Here is a 17,611-nt window from a genome sequence, read left to right on the forward strand (position 1 = left end):
TATCTATAGTGCCGTGTCTCAGCCACAAAATCTTTTGGATCTTTCAATAGTATTAATTATAAAGGAAAAGAAGTTATCTAATTTTTCACCATTAGCTTCTGTTCTGCAACCATCTAGGAAAAAGCGATATGAATATCCAAGATGTTAAGATTCCAATACCTCACTTATGACCTCAACACTAACTAAACTTTAAAAGGAAGACACTGAAAGATTCCCGATACAGTATAAGGCAAGTGGGGAAAATATCCTTCTTTTAGAAAAAATGATTTTAGGAGGTATACTCATCTCACAGTTACGTATCTCAAAATCAATTTCTGTTCCTTCCTATGATATTAAAATATTTCTTCCAGAAAGATATGCTTATTGCTGAAACAATTCAATCTATATCATCAGAGATGAGCAATGTCCCCTATTCTGCTATTTTTCTATGGATTGCTTCTGTTCCACTTCATGTTCCAGCTTTCTTCCAGTTTCATATGGAGAAATTTTAAAATTAATTTCAGAACTGACTGCTTACCTCAGTTTTTAATTTACATCATTCTTTCTGCCCTGTCATTACAAATACATTATAGATCTACACACTAATTGCACCACAGTGGAAGGAGGAATCCTGATATGATGAAGACACTCAGGATTTTTTTTTTGACATACTATGTTAATCTACATAGTGCTTGCGCATTGAAAATGGCAGCAAATTGAACAAAGGAAAGCAACCTAAACAATTCCATAAATCATATCAGAAGATGAGCAAATAACTAATGCTTCAGTGATATTCCATGAACAACATCATGATTTTCAGACCTCAAGATCCAAAGAGAAAATTGGAAGCAAGACCAGAATCCACTCATGTAACTACGGAACAGCAATTCTGCAAGCACTTCCCTCCTCTGGCCTGTTCTCCTTTATGCAACCAGTCATGTACAGATTGGGAAATGGGCATATGACCAGTTGCATGATATCTCTTCAGAAAGATAGCACAGCAGAGCAGAAGAAATGCTGCACAACTGCCTTTGTCCATGCAATTTTTGTTAATAGAATTTTGGTCCTACTATTTAAGAGTACCTTGACTGCCAAAATATTTTAAACTCTTTTCGGGTCTTTCAATATAATCTGGATATTTTTAATAGAGCAGAGAATAAGTTCACAAAGGTGAAATAAAAATAAAAGAAGAAACAATCTCACTTAGATATTACATTTAGTATATGATGCACAGCAAGGGGAATTAGAATGGAACCATACGTTACTGCACTGGCGTCTCCTCGGTATTCTGAGTGAAAACTTAATCCTACTGATTTAAGTTGTAATTCTTGCCTGGCCCCAGATAGTTTTCACACAGGAATTCCCCCTTTGGCTATACTCAAAACTACTCATGCAGGACATCTCTGCAGAGCCCATTCAGAGTGCATCGTCCCAACTATATGTATTCGGAAGCAGAAGACTATTGTTGCAAACTTGCTTTTTTTCCAGACCAAGAAAAGGGGAAAATAAGCAAACAGGAAGGTGTCATTAGGAGAAATTTACCTCGTTTGCGTGTCCCAGGATGCATTGTGCTGTTCAGGTACGTGACTGCACTCTTCTTGCGCTTTATAGATGAAACAAAACAGTTAGTGAGCTGTTCTAGATTGGATTAGACCAGCAACAAACAGGCAAAGTCTGAAGGCTTGGCATCCAAGTTCAAAGCCCCAGCCTCCCTCCAGGCTGCTCCCGGCCTAGGAACGGCCAAAACACCCTCGCCATTTGGTGGGAAATGCCCAAACAGTTCATTCTGAGGGCCTGGGGGAGTTTTAGAAATTCCTTTCCCCCAGGTACAGAAGCAGAAAACCACTGCTCTCAGATCCTTATTTTGGCCAAAACAGGCCATTTTTTGTTTTAAAATATTTTTTACTTGAGACACTTTGGAGAGCCCCTTGGAGTTGCAGAAATGCCCCTGGAGGCTGTGTGTGGCCTGCGGGCTGCACTTTGCCCACTCCAATCTCGATCTATGTGACTTTATATTAAAACACCAGGGTGTACTCTGCAGAAACCAGAGAATGTATACAAGGTTGCATAGCACTGAAACAAACCCACTTACTGTTTAAAAATTGCTTAAGATGTATTACTTTCAATATAACTCCAGTGTGTTTAGGGCATCTTTAGACTGCACCCCCTCTCTCTTCTGCTGCTGAAAACAACCTATTAGGAAGACTAGTCTGCTATACCAATATTAATAACTGAGAAACAAACACGAAGCAGCAGCAATTGATCTCATTAGCAATGAAAGACTAGAAGTCTTTAATGACTTTAAAGAAGAGGACAAGAGGAGATGAGGACAGGACCAGAGGACACATATAAAAGCAGAGAACTTGTTTTTTTCTCCTTGTCATAGTCCAAACAGCTGTACTGGTATTCTAAAAATATGACAGTCCCTTTGCTCATTATAGCTTTCTGGCTGCAGGGAAAAAAGAGCACTAAGCAAAGTTTTCAATAAGACATTTATTTTGTTAGCAAGAGAGTGATACCTCTGGTTCAAAAACAGCTCCACTGTACACTGGATTTGCTGTTGTTCTTCGTTTCCTCTCTTGTCTTTTACTTTGTATTTCTTGAGGAAAAAATAAATTAGGGTAGAGGAAAAAAATAAATTTGTTTTAACACAGTTCCAAGCACACCAGAAATCTAGTGTGTAGCCTGAATAAGTCTAAGCAACTATGACTTTCAATATGGTCTGTGCAACCTTAATGCTGATGAAACATGGCATTATATAAACTGGTTTGAAAATGAATAACAAAAGTAAGCATGTTACCAGATCAGCTTAACAAAAAGGCTGCCTACTCCCACAAAGCTCTCAGCTGATATTTTTATCTGACACCTTCTGAATCACACTACATTTGCTGTTGGCAATTTTGTCCAGGATCCACTCTGGTGTATGAGCCTTTGCCATATATGCACTGATGCACATTGCAAAATTAATGACGAAACAAACAGGGCAATACCTCAGATATAAAGCAACATACAGAGATATGTGAAATGTTTTTATTTGCTCCATCTGTATCCTAATCTTTCTTTATGGAATGAGCCTAACAGTGCATTTCAGCTTCATAACAAAAGTGACATTTAACAAACATATCAGGCAAAACATAATAAAAACAAAAAGGTTGTGGCACCTTAAAGACTAACCACTACACTTTAATATAAGCTTTCATAGACAAGTACAATTCCTTTAACAAACAGTGGCAGGACTCTTATTCCTGTTCACATAGGTTTTGTGTAATCTGCTGCTGCTGCTGCACAGTGCAGAAAAATTATAAATAAGAGTCTCAAAGACTCATGGCAAGTGATTGTACCAGGCTTGCTTCTTAGAGGTTAGGAAAAGCACAGGCTGCACTGAAGGTGCGGCTTTCAAACTACACCCTAGGCGGCTGTTGGTTCGATATAATGCCCAGCTCCACAAGGAAAGAATCAAAGTAATCTGCATGTCCCTGCCCCTTGAACATATAACCTTCTTTTGAAACTGTGAATTCCTATGTGGCCAGGAAACATGGCAGCACCAAAAACTCAGTGGGTCTGCCAACTAGAAACAAGATATTGATGCATAGCTTGAGGAGGTGGACTTGACCCATGAAAGCTCAATGATTGTTTGTTTGTTTTTTGGTGATCTAATAAAGGTATCATCAGCTCCTGCATTTGTACTGCATAAGGATCACAGGGCTTTCTTTCTTTCCTTCTTTCTTTGCCACAGCGAAGTGCAGCTAATCAGATACTAGGGTGCATATTGGTTCTGCAGTCAGGCATGTGACTATGGACATGAGTGAAATTTGCTCCAACACTTTGTCAGTTACCTTGAGTAAGTCACACAAATATGAACACCAACTGGATTCTGGCCAACATGTACAGCCATTGCAGCCATGCACAAACATACATGGAAACAGATTAGCACTTAGGCTCACTTACAGAGCCAGAATCCTAATGCAAATATTGCATGTGCAAGAGAAATTGTCCAAGTGGTTTTCATGCGCTGTGTGCCTGGGTGCACAACCAAGTGCACAACTGAATGCATGACCTGGGTGTCTCTGAGCCCACAACAAACTGTAAGAATGATTGGACACATATAGTTATGCAATCTTGGGTTTAACCTACACAAACCAAATATTTTTTAAATCCAAGTAGAAAATAGTGAGTAACTTTCCCCATTCCATTTCTATCCCAGAACAGAAAATATTTCATGAGTTAAGATGTAAGCAGATACATTTGAAAGCTTGATATGGAAGTCCAAAGAACTGTTCAATCCCATAAATGTTTATCTGGAAATAAACTCATTATATTAAACTGAACTTTTTGGCTAAAATCTTGTCTGTTTTTACCACTATGTAACAGTCTGCTATCCATCTGATACCTCTTTCCTGATTATCTGCACAGGAAGTATTCACTATTTCCTTGTGCAAAAAGAAGCCTTGTCCTTTGGGACGGGATGATTTCTGATTCATTTAACCGTGACGTCAGAGACTGCATGGAACACTACACCAACAGAGGGAGCATGCTGTCTAACTCCTAACAGGATTCCACCACTTATTGTTAACTATGCATTTTTCTTACCTTCTAGATGGTCATGGGTAACCAATCCAAGGGATACCATGAAGGCAAGTTTCTGAATTGGGCAAAAAAGAAGAATAAGAAGAAAAAACAATTGTAATCAGCAAAAAAAAAAAAATAATAAAATAAAATTCATAGTGGGTTTACATAGTAGTTAACTAATATGCACCACTGTGCTTCTGATAATGTCTGCAGGACACTATTTGCCTTGTAAAACGCCTTCCCCTCAAGTGATAAAGTCATAAAGATCCTTGTTTAGAAACAGGGAATGACCAGATGGTTACTTTTAGTTTTCAGCTTTTAAGACTTTTAAAGGTTTAAAAGTATAACATGGATACATGTTCATATTGGCCTCGGGGAGTATAATTTATAATTTTGGGACAATTTGGTGCAACAGTTTGGAGGTGGCTTGGAAGTCCATGATGGCAGCCATAGAGATCATGAAGAAGAAGCCAATCTTCTCCCAGCCTTCTTCATGAAATATTATGACATACTAATACTGGCCTATGTTTTGGGGTATTATACAGGCACTGATAGTAAACCAGTAAGAAGCACTTAAATGCTCTTAAGTGTTATACACATGCTAAGTACCCAGTTTCGTAAGACCTAACCTGAAAATGAGCCCTAGCATTATTTTTCAGGATGCTCATAATATAAGCCCTACCCCCAAAATAAGCCCCACTTAAGTGAAACCCTGCCCTCCACCACTGTGCAGCAACCATAAGATGATATGACTGTATTTGAATAAATGTAGATTGTTGTACATGGAAAAAAATCCTCCCCTGAAAATAAGCCCTAATGTGTTTTTGGAGCAAAAATTAATATAAGACCCTGTTTTATTTTCGGAGGAACATAGGATTACTGTATCACCACAAATAGCTTGGAATCTTCATTATCCTGCCTTGAAAATATTTAGTACACAACAATAAAAGCTATATTTAGCAGTCTTTAATCTGAGAGTCTTCATGTCAACAATACTACTGTGAAGAATGTGAATACACTTCTATGAACATAATAAACATTTCTGTCAGATGAGGAAAAAAATCTTTTTTATGACAGTGCTCAGTTGCCTTGGCCCCAGAAAATAATATTGCAAGTAGTAGTACCTGTGGATTTTCTTCTCGTTTTGGCTTGGGTGGTGCAGGAGGGGTAACTGTGTGAATTTCTGTTGGCTTCTCCTCTGTTTCAGTTTGGGGTTTGATAGTCTGAAAGAGAAACAATAGCAGCAGAATATACACTTACCTTTACAAAACAAATAGAAAGAACGACAGTATCTTTGTTTACCAGAAAATGATGCGAAAACAAAAAGAGAAGTTACCTACCTGTAGCTCTGGTTCTTCAAGTGGACATCTGTGAATTCACACTAATGAGTTAATCTGCGCCTGCGCAGAGCAGGATTAGAATCTGGTGCCAGGACCTCCCACATGCTGGCTATAACCCTGCCCCGGCACCAAGTGCCTCGGTTCCGTAGAACTGTCCGCTGCTGCTGCGCAGCATGCCATATGGCGCACGTGACAAACAACGGGAAGGAAGGGCGGGAAGTGTGAATTCACAGATGGCCACTCGAAGAAACAGAGTTACAGGTAGATAATTTCTCTTTCTTCTTTGTGGTCTCTGTGAATGCACATTAAAGGGTGACGAGCAAGCTGACTTAGTAGGTGGTGGGCATCACAATAAGACAGAAGCCAGGACTGCTCTCCCCATGGCCGCTTCTGCCTTCGCCCAAACATCTAGGCAGTAGTGGGTTGCAAAGGTGAGAGGTGTGGACCATGTAGCAGCCATGCAGACATCGCCAGGTCTATCCCTCTAAGGAAGGCTGTGGAGGAAGCAACAGCCCTAGTAGAGTGGGCTCAAATAGCAGCAGGCAGAGGCATACAAGCTAGTTCATATGCCAACCTTATTGTCATAACTATCTATCCGGAGAACCCTTTAGATTGTCCCTAGAAAGAAACAAAAGAGTCTCTGGGAAGACCGAAAGGATGCTGACCTAAGTGATAGTAAGCAAGAGCCCTTTTGACGTCGAGGGAATGAAGGGACTTTTCCAAATCTGAAGTCAGATTTGGGAAGAAAGTAGGCAGGACTATGGGCTGATTAAGGTGAAAGGGTGTAGCCACCTTTGGTAAAAAAAGACAGATCTGGGAAGAGGGTGATCAGGGTAGAATTGTAAGAATGGTGGGTCTACCCACAGAGCTGTCAGTTCAGTAGCCTGTCATACAGAAGTGACAACAAGGAGCAAAGCTGTCTTCATCGTAGGTAACTTCAAAGAAGTGGTAGCAAGTGGTTTAAATGGTGGAGACATTAGTCTTTTTAATACAAGCTGGAGAGACCACTGGGGGGTTGGTGGTCTGCAGGTGGGATGCATATTCTTAAGGCCTTCAAAACTTGTTTCAATGTCGGATGTTGAAACAACTTGGCAGCATCTGAAGATGGAGGTTGATGGGCCACAATTGCAGCTACATACACCTTAAGAGTTGAATGCGAAAGTCCTCGCTGGAAGAGGAGGAGGAATTTCAACAGCACATCAAGCGAGGTAGGTACCACAGAGAGGTTATTCTCAACAGCGAAGTCCAAAAATATTTTCCACTTACGGGCATAAGCGGTAGTAGTGGATGGTCTCCGAGCATGGTGTAGAACATCTGCTATTCAGGGACCAGTCTCCAGGCTGTGAGGTGTAATGATTCCAGGTCTAGATGCAGTGTCCTGCCATCGTGGAGAGAGAGCAGATAAGGTAGCATCGGCAGACGAAGATGGTTGACTGAGCCTTGATGTAGTGGGGAGAACCATGTATGGCGAGGCCACCAAGGAGCAATGAATATCACATCTGCTTGATTCTGCTGTACTTTGACCACAGCCTTTTGGATCAACGGAATGGGGGAAAAACATGTAGAGTAATCCCTCGGTCCATGGCACCATAAACGCGTCTCCCAACGAATGGAGGTCAGCTCCTGCCCGAGAGCAATACCAGTCACACTTTTTGTTGACAGCAGAAGCAAAGACATCAATACAAGGAATGCCCCATCAGTGGCAAAGAGACTGGAATATCGAGCCGTCCAATGACCATTCGTGGATGCAATCCTGTAGTCTGTTTAGGCGATCCGCTGGAAGGTTGTCTGCAGAGGCAACATGAACAGCAATGGGGAAAATGTGGCGCTCGTAGCACCACTCCCAGATCTGGATGGAGAGATACAGGAGGCATTGCGAATGGGTGCCACCCTGCTTGTTCAGGTAAAAAAACCTGCTGTTGGTATCGCTGGTTGCAACTTGTACTACACGTCCCGAAATAAGACGCTCAAACACCCGAAAGCCATTGTAAATAACAAGGAGTTCTAGCAGATCGATGTGTAAGTGACGTTCTTTTAGCGTCCAATGTTCGTTTGCTGTTAAGTCGTGGACATGCGCTCCCCATCCTGTTGAACTGGCATCTGTGTAATCTGTATTGTTGGTGTTAGAGGTCCAAAGGGTCTTCCTAAGAGAAGATTGGGCCAGAGAGACCACCACGTAAGCTGTTCCGCAAGTTCTACTGTAACCATCAAGCACTTGGAAGGGGGGGGGGTCCAAAAGAGGGTTGAATAATGCCAGAAAACAGGCTTGGAGTGACTGCATCTTCCACCTGGCATGTTGGATTACTGCAGTGGTGGAAGCCATCAGACATCTTAGTGCCTGAAGAGCTCGGACCTTGGTGCCCGCAGTAAAGTGCTGAAGCATAGCCTGGATCTTTATAATCTTGTTCTCGGGAATGAACGCCCGACCCAAAGTACCGTCCAGGACTCCTCCGATATAGGTGACCCTCTGAGTAGGGTGTAAAGTGGGCTTTTCATGGTTCACCTGGAGGCCAAGTTCAGACAAAAGGGATAAAGTGAACGAAACATTGTGAAGTAGTTTTTCACTAGAAGGCGCCACCAGCAAGCAGTCATCAAGGTAGGGAAATACAGTAATGCCATGTAGATGGAGGTGAGCTGCCACCGGGGCCAAACATTTTGTAAACACCCATGGTGAAGTGGATAAACCAAATGGAAGAGCCTTGAATTCATAAATTACTCAATCGAGTGAAAACCTCAGAAACGACAATGTTCTTGACAAATACTGATGTGGAAATAAGCGTCCTTGAGGTCGATAAGAGCAAACCAGTCACCTTGCCTTAACATCTGGATAGTACTGTCCAGGGAGATCATGCGAAATCGTCGAGGTGTAATATAAGAATTCAAGGTGTGAAGGTCGAGAATGGGGTGAAGTCCTCCATCCTTCTTGGGAATAATGAAATAGCGTGACAAAAAACTTCATGGGATATCCGAGTCGGGAACCAAATCGATGGTATCCTTAGAAAGTAATTTGTCAAGCTCCTGATGCAGTATGGGGGAGGCATCTGTGTTCCCAATCAGCCCCGTGCAAGGTGTGGAGTGGAACTCTATCACATAATCTGTGGCTATAATCTTGTGAATCCATGAGTCGGAAGTGATAGTTATCCAAGTGTGGAAGGATAACTAATCTAATTAACATAGGTAGTGGTGCTGATGGGTCAGAAACATTACAGATTTTGCTTGGCCTTCCGATCTTGTTGGTGGGTTTGCTGTCGAGGTCATCTAGCAAGCTGCTGCTGGGACTGACCTTGGAAGCCAGTTGCTTTTGACCTCTGGCGATCAGAATAGGGCTGGTAGGAGAAAAGACGGTGCCAAGCAGTCAGTGGTCGGGTCTGTGATGTGTAAGACCGCGGCATCTTTCAGAGTTTAGAAGGCTCTCCAATATCTCGTCAGTTTTAGGGTCAAAAAGGCCCACCCTGTCAAAGGGCAGGTCCTCGATCCTGGTCTTAATGTCTTCTGAAATACCAGCCGAGCATAGCCAGGCATGTCAATGAAGGGTGATTGCCATTGCCAGTTGCTTGGATGCAGCATCTACTACATGTCTGGCCGCAATCCGTTCCTGACATGCCAATGATAGGCATCCTGATGATGAGAGAGGCTCAGAGCCCTTGGGTCTTTGTGCGGCATTCCATAGGTGTCAGTGATATGCACCCAAGGCCGCCATGTAATTTGCCACCCAAAGGACGAAGGTGGCTAGAGAATATACTCTCCTACCTAAGATGTCAAGCTTCCATCCTTCTTTGTCATTAGGCGTGGAGGCAGATCTATTTCGGGCTCAAGACTGTGTCGCGTCGAGTCCCACTGAATTTGGCAAAGGGTGTTTCAATAGGAACTCAGTATCCTTCACAGAGTTTTATACAGATTTTCAACCCTCCTGGTTATCTGGTGAGAGGCTGATGGCTTTTCCCATGGTTCTTTTAAAAGATTCAGCAGAGATGATATATAGGCCAAGCGGGGTTACTTGATCTTTAGTTATATCTTCATGGACCTTGTCCAACTGCTCAGCTGGAGGCTGAAGAACCGCAAGGTCTAGAACTTCCATGATCCGTTTAATAAGCCTGGAATAAGCCGTGTAGTTTTCCGAAGGTGATGGAGGGTGGCTTCCGGCTACATCCAACACTGGCGTAGGAATATCGATAGGAGAAACCTCCCTAATCTCACCTTCATCCTCACTTGAATCACACTCGAACCCGATATCATGTTCTGGGGAATGAGTAAATGACGTTCGGGCCTGAGTCGCGTCAAACTCCAAAGGAGGGTGAGTGAGATCATCAATGAAGTTGTCTTCTCAAGATCGCGACACATGACCCGGAGAGAGAGGCAGGAGAGCCACAGATTCCAGATGATGTTGAGACCTGGATGTCAGACCTGATGGAAGGGCCTTGGCACCAGAAACAGACAATCGTTCCCGTGGATAAGGTCGGCCTGTCTGTTCTCAACATGGAGGAGGGGCAGGGCAATCATAAGGGCAACGAAAATAATCCTCCAAACAAGGTTGGTATTGAGGGGAAGGAAAAGCTCCGTAATACGGTGGCCAATGTTGAGCCCGGAAATATGAGGCCGGGTCATATGGCATCGGGAACCCTGGGCCTTCGAAACCATAGCCTTTTGGTTGACAATAGCTCCGCAGGTCGTCCAAGGGAGGATATCTGCATTCACCAAAGGCAGAGTGATCTCCCATCGGTAGTTGATGCTGAGCATGATCAGCCTTGGGGTTGAGATGTCACATCTTCTGCTTCTTCTTATGGGGAACCAGGGCTGGTCCAAGTATCAAGCTGGACCTCGACCTCTCTATGGAGAGCCTCGGCAGAGACTCATGTGAGGAGATGCAACCAACTCTGGCTCCGAGAGAGGAATCATCTCCTGACGGTACAGTTACAGAGACCGAATCATGATGGGTATGCAACACGGACGTTGACAGTGAAGATGGAGCTGGAAGTTTAGCCGCCTTAGAAGATGATTTCTTTTTCTTCAGCATTGAGCCCGAAGGAGGCTTTGATGTCGATACCAAAGCAGTTGACCTTGAGCCCGAGGACGCCTATTTCGCCAATTTCCTACTGTCGGACGGGGAATGACTAGCAGCCAGGGAAGGTCCAGAAAGAGGAGCATGCGGTGATTCCATAGTAGACTGAATAGGGCAAAGAGATTTTTTCCCATAAATGGGAGTGTAATCTCTGAAGTCTATGCTTAAATGTGGGCTTAGTAAAAGCCTTGCAAAAAGTACAAGGTTGGTGTTCTTCGCCGAGGCAAAAGTAAGCACTGTGAATGGCCATCGGAATGAGGCACCTTACTATTGCAGCACGCACAGCGCTTGAAAGGTGCCGATGCAACCATAAAGGTGAGGCAACAAATATCAGTTTTATGCTTTCAAATCAAACTCACGATTACCAAAGGATGGTCAACAGGCTGAGGTCAAATAACAGGGAGGTCCGTAGACTGATTTTAAAGGATTAGGAAGGAAAATACACCAAGCTCCAGATAGCGTTGCTGCTATAGCGGCGGCACAAAACAGAACTGAGACACTCTGTGCCAGGGGCGGAGTTATAGCCAGCGTGTGGGAAGCCCCAGCACCATGCGCTTGAGCTCTAGAAGATTACAAAGCTGCTCTGCGCAGGTGCAGATTAATTCATTAGTGCACATTCAAAGAGATCATGAAGAAGAACTTGACATTACACTGCTCTAAATAACAATTACCATCTGAAACATCACCACTTAAGTAACCATATTTAGCAACCATAACAAATAATAGAGACCCTTTTGCATTTTAGCCTTCAGATAAGAATAAAAGAGACCTGGTATGCAGAATTATAGCAATAATGTCTTCTGCAATAATGCCCCATGAAAGTGTGTCTAGATACCATTCTGTATGTGACAAGCATCCTACATCTTTCTCATTCATGTTTCATTATAACAAGAATTTGTCTGAAAATTTATTATCCACAATTCCTAAGAGCTGGAATTTTCTTGAAGTTTCACATGCTTCCTGGTGGGAGAATTCTCCACATGCAGCATCATCAGTGTCAGCACAGTGACCCATTCTTTGTGACATGGCTGTGAAGTCATAAAATAATTTCATTCTGTTCCAAGGAAACTAAGACATTTCAATATGTTTTTTTTTTCCTAGAAATCTGAGAAACAGAGACAATGTATCTTGAACTATTTCAACTGAAGTTGTAAATCATGCTGAAGTCATCCTTGGTCTCATTCGTTATACACTATCTGATGTCACCAGCTTGCACTGACTGCACAAGCCAAAACTTCATGCACCCATAGTATGCTGCCAGATGGGCGGTATATAAATAAAATGTTTTTATTATTTAAACTGTTTATATATTTTCATTGTATTTTTATGATTGTTAGCCGCCTAGAGTGGTCCTGACCCAACCAGACAGGCGGGATATAAATGAAATAAATAAATAAATGAAATAATTAAATAATTAAATAAATAAATAAATAAATAAAATAAAATACAAAAAAGTCTTTATTTATTTATTTAACTGTAAATATGGTTTGTTCTAACAAATAGTCTTCAAACCACCATTAATGATTCTGGTGTGTTCAGATCAACCCTAAATAACCTTATTGCAAATTCTAGTTTGGCCATAACACAACTCTATCTCTCCTTGCCATCTAAATCCAAGGAAGCTGTCTCAGTTCTAAATCGGTGTCTGGTGTCAGTAATACGACTGGATGAGGACAAATAAAGTGAAACTTAATCCAGACAAGACAGAGGTGCTCCTGGTCAGTCAAAAAGCAGATCAAGGAATAGGGTTGCAGCCTGTGCTGGATAAGGTTATATTCCCTCCCTCTGAAAACACAGGTGCACAGATTGGGGTGCTCCTGGATTCATCTCTGAGCTTGGATGCCCAGGTTTCATTGGTGGCCAGGAGTGCCTTTGCACAGTTAAAACTAGTGTGCCAGCTGCGCCTGTTTCTTGAGAGGGCTGATCTGGGAATTCCCTATTTACATCTTGACTTTATTACTATAACACGCTCTGCATGGGGCTGCCTTCTGAAAGTGTTCAGAAACTCCAGAGGGTCCAAAATGCAGCAGCCAGATTGATGACTGGGGCTGGTTAAAGAGATCACGTGACCTTCCTGTCACACCAGCTCCACTGGCTGCAATCTGTTTCCGAGCCCAATTCAAGGTGCTGGTTTTAACCTATAAAGCCCTAAATGGCTTGGGTTTAAGCATACTGCATCTCTATGAGTCTGCCCAGGCTTTAGGATCATCAGGGGAGGCCTTTTTCTTGGTTCTATCACCCTGACAGGTGTGCTTGGTGGGGACATGGGAGAGGATCTTCTCTGTTGCTGCTCTCAGGCTCTGGAAATCCCTTCCAAAAGGAAGATAGACTGGCCTCATCTTTGTTGGCCTCCCACAAGCAGGCAAATATCTTTCCCTTCAGGCAGGCTTTCCCTTAACAACTGGTGGTCTGAGAGGGTTTTTAAAATGCATTGTTGTGCTCTGTTTTAAATGTGTTTCAGGACTGATTTTATTACTGTTTTAATGTAATGTTGTTTAATTCTTCTTTAATATTTGTATACATACTTTTAGCTTTTAAATATTGTCGTTTTAATGATGCAAGCCACCCTGGATTCTTTTTAAGGAGAAAGGCGGGAGAAAATATTCTAAATAAATAAAATAAAATAAATAAATAAATAAATAAAATAAATAAAAAATAAATAAAAAATAAATAAATAATAATAAATAAATAAATAAATAAATAAATAAATAAATAAATAAATAAATAAATAAATAAATAAATAAATAAATTGCATTTGGTCTCCCTTTGTTTTCCTGCTGTCTTCAACTTTTTCCACTATCACTGTATTTTCCAGTAATGTTTTCCAGTAACATTTCTATTATGTGCCTAAAATATGGAAGCTTAGTTTAGACATTTTTGCTTTTAGAGAGATCATGTCTGATTTGGTCTAGAACCCACTTATTTGCCTTTCTGGCAGTCAACATATCCACAAAACTGTCTTCTAACACAGTATGCTAAATGAACTGAGATTTTTTTCTTGTAAGCTTTTTTGCATTCATAAAAAGTAACATGGAATATCACATATGGATGATCTTGGTTGTTGTCTCCAGTGACACACCCTTAACTCTTAAGGGCATTTTCTAGTTCATAGCTGTTTTTTCAAGTCTCAGTCTTCTGATTTCTTGGCTGCAATCTCCGTTTGAACTAAAGACTGAACCAAGATACAAAAAACCCTTAGTTCTGTAATCATGTTTAACTTAATGTTCAATTGCAACTTGGCTTTTCCTTTTTTTCTTTTCTTTGACTTTCCTCAGGAAGATTTCCAAGTCACTGCTGCTTTCAGTTAAATTATTAATATAGTAAAGCTGGCAGGATTGGAAGGATATAGCTACAACTTACTTGTTTTTACCAGTAACTTTGCAAGCTTTGACAACCGTTTCTAAATGTTTTGAAGTACCTATATATTAGACTGGAACAGGTGTACTGAAAAAAATGATCAATTTTTCCAGTCCATTAAATCCTAGGTTCCCAACCTTTGTTACTCGGATGTTTTTGAACTGCAACTCCCAGAAACCCCAGCCAGCACAGTTGGTGGTGAAGTCTTCTGGGAGTTGCAGTCCACAACTCCTGAGTAAGCCAAGGTTGAGAACCAGTGCATTAAATGATCAGATACAGCACACTTCCCCAGTTTATAGAGACTTAAAAGAAACAAGTTTTCAAAAATACAAAATAGTATGCATCAAAACCAGCTTACAATGCCTAAATTTGCAAGATAATACTTTTGATAGTTCCAATTAAGACCCATTTTCTCTCAACCGAATCCACTGTTATACACTACATATATAAGGTTAGATGCAGCCAATGATAAGCAAGAAACCACCTTTAATTTAGCATCTATTTGTGCATCAGCTTCATCAGAAGTATCAGCATGATTATGGGAAAATATTCTTGTTCGGAAATATTCTGTATTGAAGCTGCACAAAAAAGCAAACTATAATTATTGTGCTGATCCAGAAAGAAAATCATCAATCAACTGTCTGCTTTTGCAAATTGCCAGGACAGTTCACTTTAGAAGAAATAAATACCAGTTAAGGCTGCTATAAAATACACATTTCTCCTTCTTTACCTGCTTTTCAACATTTGGTTTACTGATCTGTAGAGTCTGAGGTCCGGCAAGCCTGGCACCTGGGGCTGCTATAACGATGCTGGTGAGTTGTGCCACTGGAAACGTTTTGGCTATGGTTGCTGTTTGTCCATTCACCACACGGACTGGGTGTATGGAATTTTGTGAGGAAGGTATAGAGGTGGGTGTGAACTTTGTTGTCAACATCACAGGCCTCTGAATGAGCTGAGGAGCAGCAAGCATTGGGGGAGGTGGAGCAGGGGCTATAGGGATGTTATTCTGGGCAACGGGTTTAGGTCGAACCTACACAAACACACAGAAAAGAGGAACCCACATTAGCATGCCTTTTTAAAAAAGTACTTCACATCTTAATTAGCTATCATAAATGACTCACTGCACTTGAGTTCTCAGTTTATCTATTGCTAGATATTAACAGAAACAAAGAATACAAAATCTGCTCCAAAGCTTGTTTATCCCTGCCACAATAGCTGCACCATTAATAACTGCTGGTGCATACATTTGAGCACTCACTCCTGAACATTTTGTACAACAATGCCAGCTTTTTGGATGTAAAAACTATCTGTTCAAATTATCCATATTGCTATTCCTATTTTACACGTGATTCATATTTTAAAGGAAGGATTTTTGGAAATTTAAGTTTACAAGTGTATACAAGTTTTCAATGCTACACTTTATGAAGACTGAGACTAAAAGAGAAATATTTGCAATTATTAAGTGTGCTACTGAATAACTTTCTGTATTAGAAACATATGGTTGGCCTGGGTGAAGAATTCTCGGGCATATTAATTTTAAGTATTTTTCAAAAATTTAGGGCGCCCACATAGCATTCCAAATGGTTCATGTTTTATTTGTTACTAGGCAATCCATCTTGACTAGACAATTATAACTAGTAAATTATATGACTCTACAGTGATGCCTCGCAAGATGAAAATAATTAATTCTGTGAGTTGTTTCGTATTGTGAAATTTTCATCTTGCAAAGCACGGTTTCCCATAGGAATGCATTGAAATTTAATTAATGTGTTCCTATTCGTCTTGTGAAGCACGGCCACAGAAAAATTTGTCTTGCGAGTCACCAAAAAATTGCAAAACACTTTTGTCTTGTGAGTTTTTCATTGCGCGAGGCATTTGTCTTGCGAGGCATCATTGTATTTCCCCTTCTGGGAGTGATTCACAATTTTATAACTCACTAAATGTTTTGGGAAGAACAACAAAAATTCCTGAAGCAATTAGAAGGGCACAGCTATAATCCAGAGGTAATATTCCCACATTTTTTTGCTCTCTTTCATAACTGGACGATGACTGTTAACATTATGGCTAGAAATCCAGGCAGCAGCTCCATTAAAATCAACAGAGAGAGGACGAGAGATGCAGATGACACTGCCTGAGTTAAACATCAAATAAGCTGATAACAGGCATTTAAAACATAGCAAATGGGCTATTGCTGCCTTCAGCATAATAGAGGGATTAAGAGCAAACTTTTCTCAAAAAGTTATTTATTCAAGCAGCACTTTCAGGCTGAATCTGCTCCTCTCTTAAGCAAAGGAACAGGAAAGAAGAAAATACAGTAACTGAAATAAATATATATATATATATATATATAATATATATAATATATATAATATATATTATATATAAGTGTGTGTGCCCACATGTTTGTGTGTATCATTCAGCAAATGACTTTAATTAGGCCTTCTCAAAGAAACATGAAAAATGCACACCACTGAAAAATGTAGTAAACTGCAAGATAATTTTTCATCATCCAGTTTTTCCAGAACCTATGTGACACAGATAAATGACAAGTCAAACAAAAATGCTAATGTAGCTGAAGATTTAATGTGGAAAACACACTGGATCAGAGTTAAATTATCAGCAAATGAGTAAAACATCGGGTATTATCCTTTTTCAAATTCATACTTTTCAGTTTGTACATCGCCTACTCTTCTTTTGGGATGAGTATTTAATTTTAGAACATTTGCTTCCTTTGGGACAGAATCAGCATTTGTTTTAGACAAACTCACCTGTGGAAGGAAATTTGGACGAGGCGTAAGTCTGGGGGGAGGGATGAACTGTGGCACTTTAATGGGTTGAGGAGGTGTAGCTTGAACCTGCTGTACAAAAGGAGTTGGTCCAGGTGGGGAAGGAAAGATTTAAGAAATGGCTTTGATGAGTTATTTTTGAAGATATGAAAGAAACACCCCCCCTTTCCAACAGTACACAAACTCTTGCTCTTTTACTAATTATATTGTGAAAAGTGAAAATGATATCAGTTATGAAGAATGGAGCTAAATGTTCACCAGGATGTAAACTGTAAGGGCTCTATTCTTTTAACAAATGAATGAGAGAATTTGAATTAACATATTTGTCCATTCAAAGAGAGATTCTTAGTTGCGCTAAGGCTTAATAATTTGGGAAAATGTTTGATAAGAGGGCACAGATGTTTATATCCAAAACCTGCAGAAGATTCAGCATTCTGTACATCGTAAGTTGCTCTGCAATTTAAAGAAATGCTGGCCAAATGCCTTTATGCAGGCTTTAATACATGTGGCCCAGGAGCAGT

At 40.8% G+C, this 17,611-nt stretch overlaps 1 protein-coding gene across 9 annotated transcripts in view; it reads right to left on the minus strand.

Annotated features, from left to right (window-relative positions):
* PHF21A (PHD finger protein 21A) overlaps positions 1-17,611 on the minus strand; it is a 175,669-nt gene that overhangs the window by 18,243 nt on the left and 139,815 nt on the right. For 5 of the 9 annotated variants that reach the window (XM_072985998.2, XM_072985997.2, XM_078389670.1 and 2 more), the window contains exons 8-13: positions 17,073-17,162; positions 15,035-15,334; positions 5,673-5,771; positions 4,570-4,621; positions 2,499-2,578; positions 1,522-1,582 (exon numbers count right to left, since the gene is read on the minus strand). In XM_072985998.2, coding sequence (XP_072842099.2) covers positions 1,522-1,582; positions 2,499-2,578; positions 4,570-4,621; positions 5,673-5,771; positions 15,035-15,334; positions 17,073-17,162 — 682 coding nt within the window. The remainder of the gene's footprint in view (positions 1-1,521; positions 1,583-2,498; positions 2,579-4,569; positions 4,622-5,672; positions 5,772-15,034; positions 15,335-17,072; positions 17,163-17,611) is intronic. The other 4 variants (XM_078389661.1, XM_072986001.2, XM_078389672.1 and 1 more) reach the window with 1 other exon arrangement.

This window comes from Pogona vitticeps, chromosome 1, assembly GCF_051106095.1.
Source record: "Pogona vitticeps strain Pit_001003342236 chromosome 1, PviZW2.1, whole genome shotgun sequence".
NCBI classification, from domain to species: domain Eukaryota; kingdom Metazoa; phylum Chordata; class Lepidosauria; order Squamata; family Agamidae; genus Pogona; species Pogona vitticeps.